The sequence below is a fragment of the Electrona antarctica genome (assembly GCF_951216825.1).
Source record: "Electrona antarctica genome assembly, chromosome: 10".
NCBI classification, from domain to species: Eukaryota; Metazoa; Chordata; class Actinopteri; order Myctophiformes; family Myctophidae; genus Electrona; species Electrona antarctica.
Window position 1 is genome coordinate 20,234,102 of NC_136791.1, and position 21,939 is coordinate 20,256,040.

At 42.9% G+C, this 21,939-nt stretch overlaps 1 protein-coding gene across 1 annotated transcript in view; it reads left to right on the top strand.

The window, feature by feature from the left end:
* The window catches only part of adgra1b (adhesion G protein-coupled receptor A1b), a 244,545-nt gene that overhangs the window by 198,186 nt on the left and 24,420 nt on the right, over nt 1-21,939 (top strand). Inside the window, exons 15-16 of the mRNA XM_079513357.1 lie at nt 5,792-5,919; nt 14,836-14,959. Coding sequence (XP_079369483.1) covers nt 5,792-5,919; nt 14,836-14,959 — 252 coding nt within the window. The remainder of the gene's footprint in view (nt 1-5,791; nt 5,920-14,835; nt 14,960-21,939) is intronic.

A 21,939-nucleotide genomic window follows, 5' to 3' on the forward strand; every position in this document is an offset into this window, starting at 1 on the left:
GCATTAGTCACAGAGCAACCCTTTGCCAGCTATAGTCTGTGTGAGCAGCTGCACTCACACACCACCCCAACCCCAGGAGCATAAACACAGGTTATGGGAACCATATGAACGATTTGTTCAGGGCACCCTGCAGTGTTGCCTTGCCATCTTTCTCACGGACGATCCTTCTATACTGAAAGTGACAGTTTGCCTCCCTCCTTCTCCCAAGCAGTGGTGGAAAGTAACTAAGTACTGTATTTTGAATTATTTGTACTTTACTTGAGCATTTCCAATTTCCAAAACGTCAACTCCACTGCATATCTCAGAGACAAATATTGTACGTACTTACTCCACCGCAATTACTTGAACATTTTAGTTACTATACTTACTTTGTAGATTTGTAGATTTTGATTATTATTACAAAACATACAGTAACCACTTCAGCGCTATATACATTTCACTACATAATTATCGGCTTTTTTCAAAAAATATTTGTAGACATTTTAAAACTTGAAATGAGTCATTCTGCACAATGAGTATTTTCACTTTTGTTACTTTAAGTACATTTTGATGCCAATGCTTTTGTACCTTTACACAAGTACATTTTGAATTCCAGACTTGTACCTGTGACGGAGTCGTTCTACATTGCAGTATTGATACTTTTACTCGAGTAAAACAATTGAGTACTTTTTTTCCCATACCACTGCTGGGAACCATATGAACGATTTGTTCAGGGCACCCTGGAGTGTTGCCTTGACATTTTTCTCACGGACGATCCTTCTACTGAAAGTGACAGTTTGCCTTCCCCCTCCTCCCAATAAGTTCCTCTCTCTGTCGTCCCTAAGCGCCGTCTGCTAGCCGCCTGTTTCTTCCCGCAGTTACCTGCAAGGCTATAGTGGGCTGAATGTCCGTGCTGTTTCTCATTAACGCCCTGCCTTTCCTTCCCACGGTGAAACAGATTTAAACCAAGCTTGTTGCCTCTCCTTCCTACAGTGAAGCAGGTTCAAACAAAGCCTTCTATACCAGGGGTGGGCAATTTTGAAGATGGAGAGGGCCACTATATTTCAACACTCACTCCAGAGGGGCCACATTGCATATCACTGGCAAAACTCACTGTTTGAGCTTGTAGATCAGCTATTTTCTGTGTGGGGTGAGTTTAGTGAATGATAAGGGGACATTGCAGGACAACAGCAGTAGCTGTGTGGGGTGAGTTTAGTGAATGATAAGGGGACATCGCAGGACAACAGCAGTAGCTGTGTGGGGTGAGTTTAGTGAATGATAAGGGGACGTTGCAGGACAACAGCAGTAGCTGTGTGGGGTGAGTTTAGTGAATGATAAGGGGACGTCGCAGGGCAACAGCAGTAGCTGTGTGGGGTGAGTTTAGTGAATGATAAGGGGACGTTGCAGGACAACAGCAGTAGCTGTGTGGGGTGAGTTTAGTGAATGATAAGGGGACGTCGCAGGACAACAGCAGTAGCTGTGTGGGGTGAGTTTAGTGAAAGATAAGGGGACGTTGCAGGACAACAGCAGTAGCTGTCACTGCACAAAAAACATGGAATACGGATGTGTATATTACAGGAAACTCCCGTTAAACTTTCCAACAAACTCCCGTAAACTCCCAAATTGTACCATCACACCCGTATATTACCGTATATTACATGTATATGCCCACTAAACTTGAGGTTTACGGGCAAAATACCGGTCCCGTAATTGTCCGTAACTCCTCTTTTCACGCAGTGCATGTGGGGTGTGTTTAGTGAATGATAAGGGGACGTTGCAGGACAACAGCAGTAGCTGTGTGGGGTGAGTTTAGTGAATGATAAGGGGACATTGCAGGACAACAGCAGTAGCTGTGTGGGGTGAGTTTAGTGAATGATAAGGGGATGTTGCAGGACAACAGCAGTAGCTGTGTGGGGTGAGTTTAGTGAATGATAAGGGGACGTCGCAGGGCAACAGCAGTAGCTGCGCAGTGCGCATTGATACAATTTCAAACTGGTGTTTTTCTTCAACCCGCACCACAGACCAATCAGAAGCCACGGTTCCATTTCAACCATTCATAATGTCCCGACTACCTTGGAGATTATAGGAACCCAGGCTATACTGTTGGAACATTGAACACCGCACCACTTGTAGGAATTCAGGGTCAAGTGCCCTGCTCAAGGCCGGGTACCTGTAGTTATTCTGTAAAAGTGTATTCATCGTAATATCTCAGATCAAAACGAACTTGATTTGTGCCTCATTTCTCTAAACAATATGATCAGATCAAAACGAACTTGATTTGTGCCTCATTTCTCTAAACAATATGACCGCCGGTTACAAAAATGTATGTTTTGGGTGAATTAAATAACATTTGCGGGACCCGTTACATAGCGATTATTCACTTCCTGATTCTCGGTTTCCAAATGAAACAGCTTTCAAAATAATAGGGTCCCTCATAGAGAATGAACTAGTGGCGGAGTGAGTTAAGGCTCATACATAGTCTGGATTTTCGGTGGTTAGGTGACCACCGAACTACAACATGACGTCACGAGCCGCGGTGAAGAGCCGCGGTGAAGAGCTCCAGCCCATCTCTCTGTTTTTACTCACCACCGCTCAACGTTATTTCCGGTGGTCAGCTCACCACCGGAGCGGTGGTCACCTCACCACCGAAAATCCAGACTATGAATAGGCCTTTCGTTTATTTGATTTAGCCACACTTTCCCATCTGGTCCAACTTCTAGAACCTCGAGGAGGCTAACAAGCCCATACGTTTGTCTATTCACAGCCTCTCTCCATTTACATTTTGATCATTAGAGAGTCGTAATTCTTGCTAACCATGTGTCTTTACTCTTCCAGTGGTTTAGAAGTGGTTAGACCACTTGTCCGTTTGGTAATTTATTAGCCTTGGGCCCAGCCTTACTCATCTGCGAAGAGAAAAGCCTGGTCACAACCTAAGGCAGAGACGCTATCAGCGGAAGTGTCGGTCCGGAACATCCGTCAGATGTATTTCCCCCCGGATACGATATTTTTTTTTACCAATCACAACACTTGTTTCATTCACGGAGAATGTAAACTGATTTGTAAAGAGTCAACATAATTTCCTTGAGCGGTACTTCCGCCAAAATCCCGCAACTTCCACCCCCAAACAAATATCTGATGATCGTCTACAGCGTTGTAATTTATAGGCTGATAGCAGGCTGGTCATTGGAGGTTATAGCCTATGTAATGTAAATCCAATTCAATCAAACTTAATTTATAGAGCACATTTCAAAACAAAGTACCCAAACCAAAGTTGACCAAAATGCTGCACTGTTGGCATACACCATGAAATAGAAAACATAATGCAATACAAACAAACACAATGCGATTAAACATGAGTAGTACACATATCAATCAGGGTTAAATGAATAAGTAAATACCAGTATGCATTGCAGACTATACCAAACACAAGATGCTAATAATGTCTCTCACAGCAGTAAATCCAGACTGCAGGGCTAGTGTGTGAAGGGCTTCTAATTGACCTATAGCTAAGCCCCTCCCCAAACTGCTATGGTCCAATCACAGCTAAGCATAACATGGGTTAAATGTCACACAAATATTTTTCCAGTGCATATGGCAGGCCTTGTTGACAGATTTGGAAGAGATTTTGAAAGTCTGGTTCCACAAATGAACCAGTATTTAATGTGTAAAATCCATGATATTTACATTGGAATGAATGAGCCCGGCTGGAAAGTGTCCAAGTGGGAGTGTTTAAGTGGTAGAGGGCGGGGCTTTGCAAAAGGTGAATTGCGACCAGAGGTCGCAGTTAACTATGAAACCTTGCGTTTTTGACACCTAACCCACAATCCCCACCGTCACGTCACCGTCGCTCACCCCAGGCAAGCCCCCAGGTGCCCAGGTCATCGTGACATCATATGACATCAGCCCCCATATATGGTGACCAGGTCATTGTGATTTATTGGTCAAAGTTCATCCCATGCCTCAGGCGTCTTACTGGTGTTGTTCAAATGTGATATGATATGATACAGTATATGATAGGATACTTTATTGTCAGTTCACAGTTAAATTTTTCTTGAATGTCTTGTGACTTGCACTTTTCTTATACTTAAAGTGGACATTATTGAGTCTTAAATACTTACTGTTTTTTGTAAAATTTCAGTTCAGTCCAGTTAGCCAATTCAATAGAGATAGTAAGAGTATACTTGGCGATATCATGGGTTCAAATCTTCTTCACTATTCCTCTCTGCAGTGGCATGCCTGTAGTACTATAGTAGCCTGTGCAGTAAAGCAGAAATGCCCTAACAAAATAGAGTGTGCTAGATAACATCGGTTGTCGTAAAGACTCAGGGGGATCAGTGGCTGACATCCCCGGCAGTCATTATAAGCCCAGTGATGATGCTAATATGTCCCATGAGAACCTTTGACTCGGCTTAGCCCCCGCTCTCCCCCTATGGCCATTTAGCTGCAGCTGCTGTCATTTGCCGAGAAACAGGAGTGTGTGTACCTGTGAATACTGTTCTGTGGTGTAATTGATTCTCTCTGTGTCTTAAGATATTTTTGATTCTTGTGTTGTGAAGTAAATTCTATAATAATTATTACTAACTTACTAAACTTCAAATTTATATTCTCTGGGATCTCTCAGTAGGACAGTGTTTTCTTCCTTCGGTAAATCTACATCAAGCTGTAACGTTAGTTTTCCATAAGAGGACAAATTCAAATTCCATCCTCTGTAAATCCGCAGTTCCCAAATTATGCCTGCTTGCATTTGTGGGATACAAGTGAGATGACATGCAAAATAAATCCATCATGTCTTCTTTCTCTCTCTCTCTCTCTGACACACACACACACACACACACACACACATGCACACGCACACGGACACGGACACAGAGCTGTGGTGCATGGGGGCTTTAACTCTGTTACACGCAGTGGTGATGATTTCACTGAGTAGCCATCCAATGTGCCACAAGTCATCAATTTGTTCTACACCTCCCAAAATGCCCTGTCCGTCCGCCCGCAAACCCCTGCAACCCTCGTCACGCCCCGCCCGCCGCTGATTGGGCTTGTTTATGCCCAGCACATGACCCTGCATGGTGCTGCAGCCCCCCCCCCCCCCCCCCTCCCCCTCCCCCGCAGCCCTAATCCTCCACTCTGTCAGTAAACATGAGACAGAGGATTCTGCTTGGCTACACACGCAGACAGTGATGGAGTCAGACAGGCCCGGGTGTGTGAATGGCTCTCCCAGACACAAGCTCACGCTGCTGCGGGCTTCTGGGAGTTATGGAGATACGGTGTGCTGCTTTATTTATTTAGCATGCTCGGATATGACGGAAACCCCAAATTGTCCCGTCATGGTGAGCAGCACATCCGGGGTGATGTGACGAGATGATAGGGTGTTGTTAAACAAGGGGCACTTGACATCCAGTGTATTCAATTATTAGATTTCACGCAAGCCATCGCACGTATAAGTAGCTAAATTAAAGCATGCGATGTCTGCTAATATGAAGGAGACAAATGATGAGTTAATAATAATAGTAATAATAATAGCAACTTATAAGGTATGGTGTGTGAAATATCACATGCCACTAAATGGCTCTTAATTATCGGTGGTTGCTTGTAATGTTTACCAGTAAGCTAGGAATTCAGGCTTATGCTGCCACACGCCGCACGCCCCTCACTCGCAATCATTGTGTCATTTTCATAGTTTGTATGAATATATTTCTCTACAGTATACACAATGTGCAATCACTGACATAAGTATGGATGCTATTACACGTGTTACAGCGCAATAATAATTGTTATTTCTCTCTCTCTCTCTGTCTCTCTCTCTCAGGATCTGAAGAAGGTGCTGTCTTTCCCCCCATATCCTGGGGAGTTTCTGCACCCGGTCGTGTATGCCTGCACGGCAGTCATGTTGCTCTGCCTCTTCGCCTCCATCATCACCTACATAGTGCACCACAGGTAAGACTGGCTGCGCTGTTCTCAATCAGAATCAGCTTTATAGAGGGTATATGCGCATGCTTAACCCTAACCCGATTCTTTAAAAAAAGGCCTCTAAATCCTTAGAAATAGTTTTCTGAAAAACCTATGTTTCTATATATCTACATATTTACATAGTGCCTGAGATAAGATAGAAAAGGTGCGTGAGCATATAGCAGCAGGTGTAGGCTGTGCATGATATACATGTGAGTTAGTTAAGGTGCTCAAAAAAGCAAAAACAAAACATGTCAGTGCGTTGCACATAGGACACATAGGTGCAAATGTCAGAGTAGAGATGAAGAAAATGCCAGCACTCATTGTATGTCCTTTTACATGATTTTATTTACCTCTGAGACTGAAAACGTACGCGTTTCAGCCTGTATGGGCTTCCTCAGCGTTTCCTCATTTTCTTCATCTCTACTTATATCTTCGAGCCTTGAACCTATAAGGATTTTGTTTGAACCTGGAGTGCTGCGGGTTGTCTGCTACGGCAGTACTATTCTCGCAAATGTCAGAGTGACGACTGCATAGAGATAATCCACATAACGTAGACTGACACTGGTGGTGCGACCACTTTCTGTTACCTTTGACCCCCTAGGGGGGGGGGGGTTGCCTTTTATTGATAGATGTACAGCAAAGTTTGTCGGAATCGGGACTCGAACCTGGGACACACTGTCATGCTGGATTACTAGCCAAGGTGCCTGGACCGCTAAGCCGGCCCAGGCCAGCTCCCAGATTTCTTATGTACTGCACTGACTCACCTAGGCTTTAGTGACTGTTACCTTTTCGTTTGCTATTCCCACTCTCCCTGGTATTTCTGTGTGTGTGTGTGTGAGGGGGGGGAGTTTCATGTGAGTCACTGGCTAATGCTGGCATGAAGCACTACAGCCTGTGTGACTCACTAAAGATTGGTTATTGGGTGCGTCTGCGACTGACTGTGTGCGTGCGTGCGTGCGTGTGTTCATTCCTGTTTGCGTCTGCTTAGTTTTGCATGTGTGGGTGGGTGTGTGACTGTCTGCTTTACCCAAAATAGTTCACAATATACTTTTAGTTAAGGTTAGGCATTGCAGAGCTCAGTTTTTCACAGTGGTAAGTGAAATAAATAATTGTCTAAAATAAAGGTTAGGTATAGTGTTATTATGTTTCAATTAGGGTTAGGGTTAGGGTAATATCACCATAGAACTGTCTGGGCCGGTCATTTGATGTGGCGCTATAGTGCTATGCTCTGACCAGTCATAGCAGACTGTAGAATCAGTGCCTTAGTCAGAGACCTTGGGTGGCTTTACTTTTCTTATCACCACCTGCCAGGCACCCACTTTGATTTGAGCCTTCTACAGAATAGCCATAACTACTAGCTGACCCTGCTTGCAGTAGCATTCATTTATATCTGTATACTTCGCCTACATGTTCCTGAGGTTTGCTATAGCCTACCCATTTCACAGACATAGAGTATCTGATTATTAATAATAATAACAACAACAAGAAGAAAATAGCACAAAGTTGGGAATATTTCTCATATTCAAGCCAAGTAAATTCTGACATTCAGAAGCTACTAGGTACCCGTAAGGTTTCTCTGGACATTGTCCAGTGGTGAAAAACAAATAATAATGTATAGCAGAAGCAGCGCTTCAAACACATTTGTCTTTTTCGAAGTCAAAATGTATTTATTTGAGCTCTTTAAAAAGTGCCTCACGGAGTGGTATTCAAAGCAACACAGGAGATATGTAAATTTCAAAACAAGAAAGAACAAAACACTTTTACTTTTTGAGATATCTTGAGTCTGTGTACCCAGCCTGAAGGCGGCTGTCAGAACAGGGGGCCGCAGATACCTTCTCCACACTCGTCCCCGGGAGTAACAAACCCACCACAGCATCTCCTTCTCCCTGTCTCCCTCCTTACAGACCACTGTTGATTTTGACAGCAAATTTTGATTTTAGTTTTAGTCATAGTCTCTTGAATAGTTTTCATCTGGTTTTAGTCACATTTTAGTCACCTGGAATGATTTAGTGTTAGTCTAGTATTAATCGACTAAATATCATAAGATAACTAAAATGTATTTTGGCGGGCCTTGATGCCGCCGTCGTAATGACTGCATAGCGTTGTGAGCTTGTAGATGGACAATTTTCAGCATGCGACTAAGTGTAAAATGACTTGTGTCTTTTACTTATACTGGATCTCTTGTCCACTAGTCCCTTCCTAACATTTTAGTCTAGTTTTTATCTAGTTATTGTCATCATAGCTTAGTCAGTGAAAAAAGGTATAGTCGACAGACAGTATTAGTCGACGAAATCAACACTGTTCCACTACAGACATTCCCCAGCGCCACTCGCAGCACCTCGCCGTTTTTTCCCCGAAACGCGTAGTAACACTTCAACCCACTGACACAATCTCCCAAGCTGCGAACATGGATGTTAGATGGGCGGAATGCAAGGGAGGTTGTTCAAGGCCATACACTGACTGCACACATTAGTGAGCTGAGCTGAACTGAGAGAGTGACAGGCTCAAACACAGGGAGTGGAGCGGCGGGGAGGATTCATGTTATGGCTTTTTGGGGGTCTCTTCTTTGTTGCTTTATCTCTCTTGATTTGATTTTACAGAATTTTATTTTATTTTATTTAGCACTACAAATGTCTTACTAAATACTGACAGTTTTCTGAAAAACCCATGTTTCTATGTCAGTCGTTCTCAAACATTTTCATGTCAAGGAGCCCCAAGATTATATGTAATTGGCTGCCGACCCCCATATGAAAATATGTTGTTCCAGGGACCCCGCCAGAAGCAAAGATTTGAGTTAAAAACGTTCGCTCTGAAAGAATATATATTAAAAGATTTGCACTACATTTTCACGATTTTTCAAAAATAGCAGATCTACAAGCTCGTAGCGCGGCACTCGGTGCCGCGCTATGAGCTTGTAGATCTGCTATTTTTCAATAGCTAAAGTATAACATACTGTAATACACAAAAGTAGTAGAAAGTAGAAAATTAAAAAAATGAAAGTGCTGGGAGGAGCCCGAAGGGCTTATACGAGGCCTCGACCTGTGTACAACAAAACATTAAAAATAATTGATTTGAATGCAATACATATAGGCTATAATTTACAGATAACATGATTGCATAGTATAAGAAAAGGTCTGGAGCAAAACAAAAAACCCGATCATCTATATAGCATGATTATCGAAAATGGATTGTCAACATAAATGCTTCTATATAATTATGTAAAAATAATAAATACATAACAGGGGAAAAGATAATGATTAGAATAGGAATAATTTAAGTGATCTGATTAATTAAGAGAAGACAGTTGCTGACCAGTAGAGTATTTGTCGTATTTCTCCCCCACTATTATCATTATTATTCATATCGTTCCGGTGTTAGTTCAGTAGATTGCGCAGGGTGGGGGGAGGAGAGGAGAGGAACAGGGGTCAATTCTCCCCCCTCCGATCCCTCCCCTCCTCCCCTCTGGGAGAGGGGAACGTGCAGGGCTGCCAGGTTAATGTACTTGACCCAATGAAAGCCCTCAGAGCAGAGCATATGAAAACCTCCTTCCGGCGAGAGGCCAGAGGAGAGGGAGAGAGAGCCTGATTTATGGCCTCTGTGCCGGACAGAGTTCAGCACCTGGACAGCGGCAGAGGCAGCAGGCAGCAACAGCATGCCTTAGCTCTCTCTCCCTCCCTCCCCTCACTGCATGGCCAGCAGCAGCAACAGCATGCCTTAGCTCTCCCTCCCTCCCTCCCTCCCTCCCTCCCTCCCTCCCTCTCCTCGCTGGGCCAGAGCGAGAGCGGCGAGGCCTGGTCTGGCACCAGCCACGAGGCATGCCTCACTGGGAGTCCCTTTTTTTGCAGAGCCTGGGTTTCGATGGATGCTGATGGGACGCTTGTTTTACAGTGCTGCTAGTATAGGGCGGGGTTATATAACCTCACAAAAACTATGCCTATAAACCCACGCTGGGCAAGACCTACGCTGTAGACGCTATCCTTTTTTTGGGGGGGGGGGGATTTTGGCGGAAGGATGTATTGATTGATTGAATATTTTATTAGACAACACACAAATGCAAACAGCACAATGTACAGCCAAGCATCTTGTCCAAAAGGACCTCACCAAAGAAAGACCTTGCGGTCTTGTTTCCATTCGGGTCCCATACACTCACACACAATCATGACATGAACAACAATCCAGAACAGCAACAACAATTGATATAAAATAATAATCACAAAACAATAACAACATAGGAAATTTCTCTAAACATGAGATATATGGCATGTACACTGTACAGGTTGGAAAGGAAGTAAATGGGAAGGGGATAATCAGGATAAGGTGGTGGGAGCGATCACCTCCTCTCCCTTTGACCTGCTGACAGGTGAATTTTTAGGCCTGTCTTGAAGGAAGCCAGTGATTTGCTTGTTTTGAGGGAAGGGGGAGGGCATTCCACGCCTGAGTAGCAGTGCTGTGGAAGGTGAATTTTCCCATATTTGTTTTATATTTGGGTGGCACCAGATCGTTGTTCACGCTCCCTCTAGTATCGTGGCTATGGGTGTTGCTCACCTTTTTAAGTAATTTGTCAAGTAAGTACTGAGGGCATGGAGGGTAAAGTTGCATTTACAATTTTGAATGTCAGGCCCATCTTCAATTGCTTGACTCTATCTTCTACCCTGAGCCAGCCTATGCTGTCAAAATGCTCTGCATATACAGTAGGTGGGTCATGGGCCCTAGGTGTAGAAGAAGTCGGATTAGTTAGTTTTGGGAAGTTTGGAGCTTAGTTTTCTGTGCCATTGAGATGTTCGGGAACCAGGACGTACAAGCATAATCAAAAATGGGCAGTATGAGGGCTCCAGCTAAGGTCCTGAGGGCCCTTTTGTTAACAAAGGAGGAGATTCTGACCAAGAATCTTGTCCTTTGATTTACTTTTTTGTTGCCATGCCCTCACCCGTCAGTTTATTGTCAAGGATACATCCTAGATATGTGACCTCTTCTTTGCTTGAGATTACTTGAGATTAGGGATGCCACAGATTAATCGATTTTCCGATTAATTGTCGGAGTCTCCGAAATCGAGTGGAGAATATAAGTATAAATCAAGTTGAGCAAAGCCACTCTTCTCTGCCCCTCTCTCTAACAGACACAGTTAACGATCGCTTGTTAAGTGCCTGCGCCAGACAGACAATCAGATGAAATGAAGGCAGTTGTAGTCAGTAGAGTGTAGACTAGTGAACTGAACGTTTTCTGTTTATATCAAGTACTTCATACCAGCCCCTTATGAAACTACTTCTCCCCAAATCCAAATGGATTTCATTTTCCATCCTGAATGGCAGTAACTAGCATATAATGAGAACTGAGAAGATCTCCACAAAGGTTTACTCATCAAAACTGATTATAAAACTGTAACCATCAAAGCATGCACTCAACATATAATGGTTATGTGACCATGGCATGTGCATAATATAAAATCTTAAAAGTTTTATCTGATATTGATAAAAAATAAATAAAAATAAAACATTTTATTTTTATTTTTATTTATTTTTTTTGGGGGGGGGGGGGGGGGGGTTCAATTAATGGATTATTAATCGGCAGAGCTGTCCATTATTCGATTTGGCTGATGGTCACTTTCTGGCATCCCTACTCGGACCTTAAAATCATTTACATTTGTCCTACTGAGGGAATGGTTGGACCCAAAAAGAATTGATTCCGTTTCACCAAGATGCAATGAGAGTTTGTTGTCGGTAAGCCAAGTTCGGATTTTGGGAACATCAATACATACTGCATTAATTCCACCCCAGGTGCTCCAATCACTGTGAATGGGCACACTCTTGAATGTGTAGAAGAGTTCACATACCTGGGAAGTCTGATCAGCAAAGAGAATGAAACAGAAAAGGACATCAGAGCAAGGCTCTGTTGTCTTTTTTTGTTAGGCTCCAATCTATCTGGAAGTCCAAGCAGTACACTGACTGCGTAATGCGACGCATTGTGAGCTTTGTAGATTTTTGATAAAATATGTTCTATGCATTTGAAAACTTGAAATGGGACGTTCTGTATAACGAGTACTTTTACTTTTGGTACACGAGTTCCATATAATATCAAAAATGTGATTGCATTGATACAAAAAAACAAGTGGAGGCTATTGACTCAGGAAAGTGATTGCTGAATACAATACATACTGTACAGTAGTCTGTCAGTTAAGCATCACCTGCCAGAATGATCTGACCTAGTATATATATTCTCCATTTCCTAACAGCTGAATGGAAAGTGGCAATATGGGTTAAGTGCTGTGCCCAAGGGTGTATATAGCACTCTGACGGACGCTATATTTCACAAAGCATGGTATGAGTGCATGGTGTTATATTGTGTGAGGTTTCAATTGACCCGGCCATGTGGAACCAATTTGTTTTTATGTCGTCGAGTCACCCAGATGATTCATATCAGAGTGAAGTACTTCACGTGTGAACGCATGCATGACGGAAGATTGTAAGATGATCAAACTCAACAAAAACAAATAATGATTGTTACATGTGCCAGAAATGTACAAATGAAGAGTTTCTTTCTAATATACTGTGAGCTTTCGATGCCTTCTAATACTGACGATCCCATCTCTAACAGTGTTGTTTTGTCAACCAGGGACTTAACTGAATCTCTGCTAAGGGCGTGTTCAGACGGATTAAATTAATCGTCACAGATTGCCTATAGGACGTGATCAGATGCACCCTTAACATTATAATGCGATCCAGCATCGCAAATATTTACCAGTTCTTGGCTCGCCGTCGCTGTTGTGACGTCATTCAATGTTTTTATATGTGTCAATAATATGTCATATGGTTATTTCCCAATCCAATGGTATTCCTCTAAACACTATTCCTTGTGAATTAAACCTATGACCATTGCCGAATGTCAAATTTTGGATTTTATTCTTAGGGGGGGGGGGTCCGCAACACCGGTATGAAAACTCAGCTCCACTGGTTTATTTGATTCAATGTTTTCCTCTTGTACTGCCTTTTGTCCAGCACCTGGGCTAGAGTGGAGGTGCATGCTCTATTACCTTTGTAAGCAATGATAAAGCAACATTGTTTGATGCCATGCCTTTATGGGTAACACATTGAGATCAAACTAGAACAGTACGTGCTTTTCCCCTTTTCACATCAAGGCCCATTATTTTTTTCTGCATTTGAGCCACGGGCCACCAATTGATGAGATTTAGCCTCTCAGAACCAAACATAAATCATATTTTCTTACAGTTGGATAAGATTCGGTCCACAATTCCATGCTGGAATTCCATTAGGAGAGATAACAGGCAAATGTTGATCAAAATAACAATTATTCTACATTCTCTCTAAAATGTGTAGACTTTGTATTTTAACAATAATCGAACTCTTGAGAGCATAAAATGAAACCAAATTGACCCGCCGCAGGGTCCTTTTGGTTTCATTGTACGCTCTCAAGAGTTAAAGATCTACAAGGGTCCGTTTGGTTACCAACTCTCCATCATTTAGCTGGGGACCACCTCAAGGCCCACTGGTGGTCCCCGGACCACCTCAAGGCCCACTGGTGGTCCCCGGACCACCTCAAGGCCCACTGGTGGTCCCCGGACCACTGGTTGAAAACCACTGAACTAGAGGGATAAGAACAAAAAGACAACACAAAAATCACCCAAAACAACTGTAAATACGGAAAGCTCAGTGTTTCTCAAACATTTATCTTAGTCTAAACTCTTACATTTCTCAACACCAGACAGCTGTATCTCAGACTCTGATCGGTTTTCTTGGTGATTATGGCTAAGGCATATTTCTTTCTTTTAGGAGAACAGTTGAGTTGTAGTGTGTGTGTGTGTGGGGGGGGGGGGGGTTGATCAATTGTTCCAGTGAGTGATTGCCAGACAGATCTATATGCATAAATCACAGTTGACAGGCACAGTTAAATCCTAAGTGTTACTGTAAGTAACACTAAGGGATGTAGCTGTGCATGCGCTCTGCCAGGATCATAGCATACTGTCCGTGTACGGACATATTGAACACCCCTGGTCTGAGGTAAAGACGTGAGGAAAAGTCTGTCCGCACAACAGCTTAATAATGTAATGCTCCAAAAACTTTACTGTGCAAAAGTAAACATTTTTAACTAAAAATGTTGTTTCATACATGCGCGACTGCGCGTACAGTAGCAAAGTGATGCCTTGTGAGATTGTAGATTAGCTACTTTCGCCCCATGACACTGTTGTACGGTAGAGTCATTTTCAAAGCTCCACCGGGCCCTTAACATTTGTTTTGGCCGCATTCTTTTTTTGGGGGGGGGGGTGGAAAAATCACCCTAATAAAACAAAATATACAATAACTAAACACAAATTTACCATTTTCATCATTAACCCATTCTGAACGGGAACCCCTTTTGGTGTTTCAAGCATTGTTATACTTTAGCTATTGAAAAATAGCAGATCTACAAGCTCATAGCGTGGCACCGACTCCACCGAGTGCCGCGCTACGAGCTTGTAGGTCTGCTATTTTTGAAAAATCGTGAAAATGTGGCACAAATCTTTGAATATATATTCTTTCAGAGTAAACGTTTTCAACTCAAAACTTTGCTTCTTGGGGGGGGGGGGGGGGGGGGGTTGTTCCCTGGAACAACATATTTTCAGATGGGGGTCCGCGGCCAAATACAGATAATTCTGTGGGTTTGACATGAAAAAGGTTGAGCACCACTGACACAGAAACATAGGGTTTTTCAGAAAGCTGTCATGATTTAGAAGTCATTTGTAGAATCGTCCTCACTCCTCAGGTCTAAAAAGTGTGTTTTTGGGGGGGCACCCCAGTCAGGGGCCTCTGGGCTGCAGCCCCAGTGATAAATCTGGCCCTATAATGACAAAGTATCAAAGAGGGTGTTTGTGACTGCTAACTCTTGTTCTTTCTGGTCTCTTGTTTTCAGTGCGATCCGGATCAGTCGGAAGGGATGGCACATGCTCCTCAACTTCTGTTTCCACACAGCACTGACCTTCGCCGTGTTCGCCGGCGGCATCAATCGGATCAAATACCCCATCATCTGTCAAGCCGTAAGTGTATCATTCCCTTTACGTTTGTCTCTCTCGCTCTCTCTGAGCGTTCTCCAAACCATTCATTAGGAATGTCTGTTCATGTGCTGGCGGCAGGGTCACATGGTTACATTATGTATAGGTTAAAGGGCTCCTCTCCACTGGAAGTTATACGCTTAGTATAATGAGGCGATCATCCTTACTGGTGAATTATTGTTGTGTGTAGTGTGTAGTGTGTAGTGTTGTTGTGGTGGCGGCGGCGGTGGCTCAGGGGTAGAGTTTCCGGATGGTAACCGCAAGGTTGCCAGTTCGAACCCGGGCTCCCCCAGAGTTAGTGTCGAAGTGTCCTTGAGCAAGACACTGAACCCCTAATTGCTCCTGATGTGCTGGTTGGTACCTTGCATGGTTTCCGCTGCCATCAGTGTATGAATGTGTGTGTGAATGGGTGAATGTAATGCACAATCTATGTAAAGCGCCTTGGATAAAGGCGCTATATAAATGCACCATTTACCATTTACCATTTAGTGAAGAACGTGACAATATTTGGATTTTGATTGGCTTTACAATGTCACAACTGCCAGCCGCTCTAGGGGCTGCCTTCTATTGCTCATATGCACTCGCTCACCATCCATTGCCTATAGTGTGATAGTAATAGTGATGGCTCTGCCAGAGTTAAATTAACATTAATTAAGGATTTTGCAGTGTGTGACCGAGGGTAATAATCAGCTTCAGGAGGGCACCATGCATGCACCGTGTTAATCAGACTGTGGTCTCAGAGGGGAAGCTGTTGTCTCTCGTTTGGTTCTGTGCCGACAGTGTTCACATCTGTCCCTCTCTAGCCCAGCTAGCATGGCTCTAGATCTGGTCCATAGCTCTAATGCGTTGCATTTAGAGCTACAATATGTTACTCTCGACTTCCGCCACTCGCATGAATGCAGACCAGCCTCTCGTCTTTAGCGTAAATAAAACGTTTTTGCTACTCACCAAAACAAAGGCGGGTTGTGTCATTAGAAAGCCTACTTTCCTTAGTGGGAGCACTCTGAGCCCCCCACCACATTATAAATGGTACTTTTAGGCCAAAAGGGGATTTTGTTTCCACTGGAAAAAAAATACTTTTAGTTACTCCACTGCACCTTCTACCGATATTGCCCAAAGAATTGCCTCATAGTGAATATTTTTCCTCTGATGAAAAAAAATCCCTTTCTGGCCAAAAAGAAGTACCGTTCTTCCACTAAGGAAAGTAGGCTTTCTAATGACACAACCCGCCTTTGTTTTGGTGAGTAGCAAAAACGCTCTTTTTATTTACACTAATGACGAGAGGCTGGTCTGCATTCATGCGAGCGGCGGAACATAGCTCTAAATGCAACGCATTAGAGCTAGGGACCAGAGCCCGCCTGGCTCCAGCCCTGAAACGCTACCATTAAAAAAAATATGTCCTGGCGATTCAGGTCTGGCGACTGCCTATGGCGACGTCAGTCTCGATCGAAAATCTGATCGCAGCAGCTGTTTGGCCATCAGCCCCGTCACTCGACAGCGTCAAACAACAACAAACATGGCTGCCCCCACTGCGGTGACTCGCGACCGTATCAATCTGGCTATTAAAATCGACCTATGATAAATAGTTTCTTTACAGAAACGACAGGTTTCATAAACATCATCATCCGACATATTTTACCGCTTTTGTTTACATGCTTGTAGTGCTCGTTGACTGTGTTTGTTTGGTTAGAAATCGGGATAGCCATAGCCACATGATTGACAACAACGTCATCTGCTTTCCTGCTATTCTGATTGGTTGGTATATGAACCAATCGCCAAAGACTGACGCTTTGACAACGCCCATTCCAGAAACTGCTAGCCGTGGGGATGGGCTTTCAGTCTGAATAATGAAGTGAAACCAAATGAAAATGAGAGTGTCAGGCTACAGCCCAGCTACAGAGGCTGGAAAGCTCAGCCGTACTCTGGGGATGATGTGGAGTAGTGTTATGCCACGGGGAGATTACAATTCAGAAAGAATCAGAATCAGCTTTATTGGCACATCACAGGTTTACAAGTAAAAGAGGGTAAAATACATTTTTCTGCATAGTTCCCATCGTGTCATTTTTCCAAGAAAACAAAAGAAAGGACAGAAGAGAGAAAGGGGGGGGGGGGGGTAAGGAGAACAAGGCAGGAAAGAAGAACGTTTGAGCACCTTTACCACAAAAAGTACAAAACATTTTTTTCCACCCAGTATTTAGATATTTAGAAGCTTGTTTCACAAACGGCACAGACTGCAGGGTCTCTCTATTTGGGATGCCGCCGATTAATCGATTTTCAGATTAATTGTCGGAGTCTCCGAAATCGATTTTCGATTATGTTGTTTTTTTAATAGCCAAAATAGAGGCTAATAACTTAAGTAAGGCTGCATGATATATCGAACATGTACCTTCATCAGAGTGGAGAATATAAGTATAAATCAAGTTGAGCAAAGCCACACTTCTCTGCCCCTCTCTCTAACAGACACAGTTAACGATCGCTTGTTAAGTGCCTGCGCCAGACAGACAATCAGATGAAATGAAAGCAGTTGTAGAGTAGAGTGTAGACTAGTGAACTGAACGTTTTCTGTTTATATCAAGTACTTCATACCAGCCCCTTATGAAACTACTTCTCCCCAAATCCAAATGGATTTCATTTTCCATCCTGAATGGCAGTGGTTATAAAACTGTAACCATCAAAGCATGCACTCAACACATAATGGTTATGTGACCATGGCATGTGCATAATATAAAATCTTAAAAGTTGTATCTGATATTGATTAATTATTATAGTGGGCTGATGGTCACTTTCTGGCATTCCTACTCTCTAAAGCGTATTTATTTACAGTACAAGTAAGGGCTTTCAGCTATTTACAAGCTTGTGTCACAAACCACAAACTGCCATAGAACCTATTTCACCCCTATTGGTTGCATTAGCACTTTAAGGGAAACGTAGCCGATTTTCAAACTAAATGGTGTCGTTTTAAGTCGTTAAGATGCCCGATGGCATTTCAGGTCATTGTTTTGCGTACATTATGTATCTCCTCACATCTATAAATGAGAGTGAGTCAGTGAGTGTTTCCCTGCATATCTTGGAGGACTGTCTGACTCGATTTCAAACTCGGGGGTGTGACACAATGTTGTCTGTCTGTGTTCATTTTATGCCTGTGTGGACATTCCTGATGTCAGCAATATGTGACGTCATAGACTGGCCTCAAGAATGGGGACACTATATCAAATATAATGGGTACGACAGGTATTACATAACAGGAGGGGCATGCGTTCCCAGCGGGAATCATTTCCAGCAGGAATCGGCATCGTCTATATCTGTGCTTTTCAACCCATTTCCATATCAAGGCCCATTAGCCCATTTAGACCTGAGGACGATTCTACAAATGCCTTCTAAAACAGTTTTCTGAAAAACCCATGTTTCTGTGTCAGTCATTCTCAAACATTTTCATGACCCCAAAAATATATGTAATTGGTCGCCGACCCCCATCTGAAAATATGTTGTTCCAGGGACTCCCCCAGAAGCAAAGATTTGAGTTAGAAACGTTGGCTCTGAAAGAATATATATTCAAAGATTTGCACTACATTTTCAAAAATAGCAGACCTACAAGCTTGTAGCGCTGCACTTGGTGCCGCGCTATGAGCTTGTAGATCTGCTATTTTTCAATAGCTAAAGTATAACATAATGCTTAAGACACTAAAAGGGGTTCCCGCCCCAAAATGGGGTTAATAATTCTGCATTTGAGCCACGGACCACCATGAGATTTAGCCTCTCAGGCCCAAAACTGAAGAATATTTCATGCTGTATTGATGTTGGTACCATTATATAGGAGAGATAACAGGCAAACGTTGATCAAAATAAAAATTATAAACATTCTCTAATAGTGTAGACTTCTTGTAAATTAAGTAATGCTCTCAAGAGTTAAAGATCTAAGGGTCCATTTGGCTACCAACTCTCCATCATTTAGCTGTGGGACCACCTGGAGCCCCCTCAAGGGCCACTGGTGGTCCCCGGACCACTGGTTGAAAAGCACTGATCTATATCCATAAATGCACAGAATCTCAGAGAGAGTGAGTGAGTGAGTGAGTGAGTGAGTGAGTGAGTGAGTGAGTGAGTGATTCCCCTGCATAATGGGTACTCCGACAACAGGTATTGCATAACAGAAGCGGAATTCATTCTCAACGAGCATTAAAGGGGATTTTCGTTGACGAATGGCAGTTTCCTTTAACCCATTTTGGGCGGGAACCCCTTTTGGTGTTTTAAGCATTATGTTATACTTTAGCTATTGAAAAATAGCAGATCTACAAGCTCATAGCGCGGCACTCGGGAACTTGTAGGTCTGCTATTTTTTAAAAATCGTGAAAATGTGGCGCAAATCTTTGAATATATATTCTTTCAGAGCGAACATTTTTAACTCAAATCTTTGCTTCTGGGGGGGGTCCCTGGAACTACATATTTGCAGATGGGGTCGGAGCTCAAATACGTATACTTTTTGGGGTTTTTCATAAAACTGTCAGGATTTAGAAGACATTTGTAGAATCGTCCTCAGGTCTAAATGGGTTAATGCTATGACTTCATGAAGGTGGTACTGATGATGTATCAACCATGAATGAATGAAACATGGGAAAGGAGGTATACGAATGCGGCGCTACAGGTGGAGATAATAGTTGGAGACCAGCAGTATTGCCGTGACAGAAGCCTGCAGCCCTTGTGGAATTCCCTTCTGGGTGATTGATAGTTGGAACTGCTCAGGGGGGAGGGTAGCTTGAAACATCATACGGCATCATCGACTGTCAGCTCAGCTCAGCATGGGGGCATTTACAGTGTGTGTACTGTAGGCCGCAAGAGATTGATGCACAATTCCATTCTTCAGTCACGGTTTCAAAGGTTCCCTGTATCAACAAGCCCCATTCCCATGCTTCATGTTCCAGTGGTGCATTTGGGAGGCTATAGCACATCCTCTCTTGTAAGGCTGTATCCCCGAACTTTCTAAGGTTCGGTCCTTAATTCGCTCATTACGTTGGCACTCGAACATCAATGAATGTGCTCGAAGCCTCGAACTTCTGCCATTGTTTTTTTCTTTTTTAGGGAAAATATATACCATAATGTCCGGTACTGCTAAAGCCCGACAAGGTTCTGCAATACAATAATCCTGACTCCGAGTCCAACACCAAATTACTCTGACATGCAATTTCTCTGATGCGTGCAGCCGCAGCACGCAAATACAGCGCTCTTTCGCGCAGATAGCCTAGAATAGACAAACAAACCATGTCCCATGCGCTAGCTAGATAAACTTGTTTGATTAGTTTGATTAAACATAACGTGCAACCGAAAAAAACGATATTACCACGTTCCTGACCATTTACCATTGCATTACGGAGAGACAGGAATATATAGAATGTGACGTTATCAAGCAACAAATAATAGTAAATGACAAATAACACGTTGTTGACAAGAAAAAGGTATAGAAGCATAATCATGCCTGTAAGAGTATGTAAGTAATTACAGATTTAGGTTTCTTTGGGGTGAAGTGAACTGTGAAGAATTATCTTGCAAACGTTATTCCCAAAATAAATATCCATACTTTATAATGAGCCTTATTATGAGGCTCATTAAGTTTTTATTTTTGCACCAGGAAGCGCTGTGTCGCTTCGTCCGACAAACGCAGATCTCACAAGCACAGCTTGACTCTGGTTAGGTCGTACCATTTGTTGCATCATGCCGAAAATAGCCGAACTGCAAGCTCACAAAGCATCGCAGTGCAGATCCAAAGTTTATTTTTTTACCGATAGACTATGCAATGTTGCCACCCACAGGATGGATGGTTGGGTGAGTCAATGGCTTTTTTTAATTCAATTAATAAAAAAAACGATGATTCGTGCGTCCGCTCGGAAATCCCTGCCCAAGTTGGAATCCTAAAAACAAGGCTTGGGGACAACCTTATACGCTCTTGTCACAAGCACTTTAGATGTCCCCTTGTTCCACAGTGTGATAACTACGCCTCAATATGTCGCAGCCCAGAGTGTTGTATTTCACAGCGACTATAGCGTCGCCTGACTAACCGCCTGGCAGGATACTTTGACAGGGAAGCCTGCAAAAAGAAGTCGCAGTCCGTGTCATAACTCTTAAGTGATAACCATAAAACAAAATAGTTCGGGGGAAGAGCTTCCAAACTGGCCCCAAAATAATGAAAAAATATATTGAGTTAGAAAGCTTCTTCTATGAACTAAAATATTTATTAGCGCTATTAAAGCAGTGCACAGAGTTCAAACAGTACTTACAGTAAGAAGCCAGAAACTCAGTAGGCAGTAGTCCATAAGTGCTTTTGAACTCTGTGCACTACTTTAATAATACTAATAAATATTTTGTTGCATTCAAGAGCTTCGGACTTTGATATCTCTTTTCATTTTTTTTTCTCCATAACTTTAATTGACTATCCCGGCCAGCGGTCGTCGTCAAATGCCACCAACATGGACTCACCTATTCCCTGACACCTGACTGCACAATGATGTATCTGTTAATTTGTCTATTCCAGTTCCCTTCCTGCACGGACACATTTTCAGCATGTTAATCAGATGAGTGCTCGTCCAAGAGTAAACAGTTGATACCCAATTTCAGTAATAGAAAAGTGAGGTACTACTTATATTAATAAGCCTTTACCCTATAGACAAACTTTTTCATGTCAAGGACCCTCAAATTTACATTTATTAGCCTGCGGACCCCCCATTTGTACGGAACTAGCAGTCACTTTAAACCGTTTTCATTTCAAGGACCCCCAGTTTGACATGCATTAAGCTACAGACCCCCATTTAATGGCATTTCTATCTCAGACCCCAATTTATATTGTAAAATCAATGTTAATTTACACTCTCAAGAGTTACAAAACCATTTTGATTCCTAACTATCATTTAGCTGGGGAGCCCCTGGAACTCCCTCAAGGACCCTTGGGGGTCCCCGGACCTCACTTTGAGAACCACTGC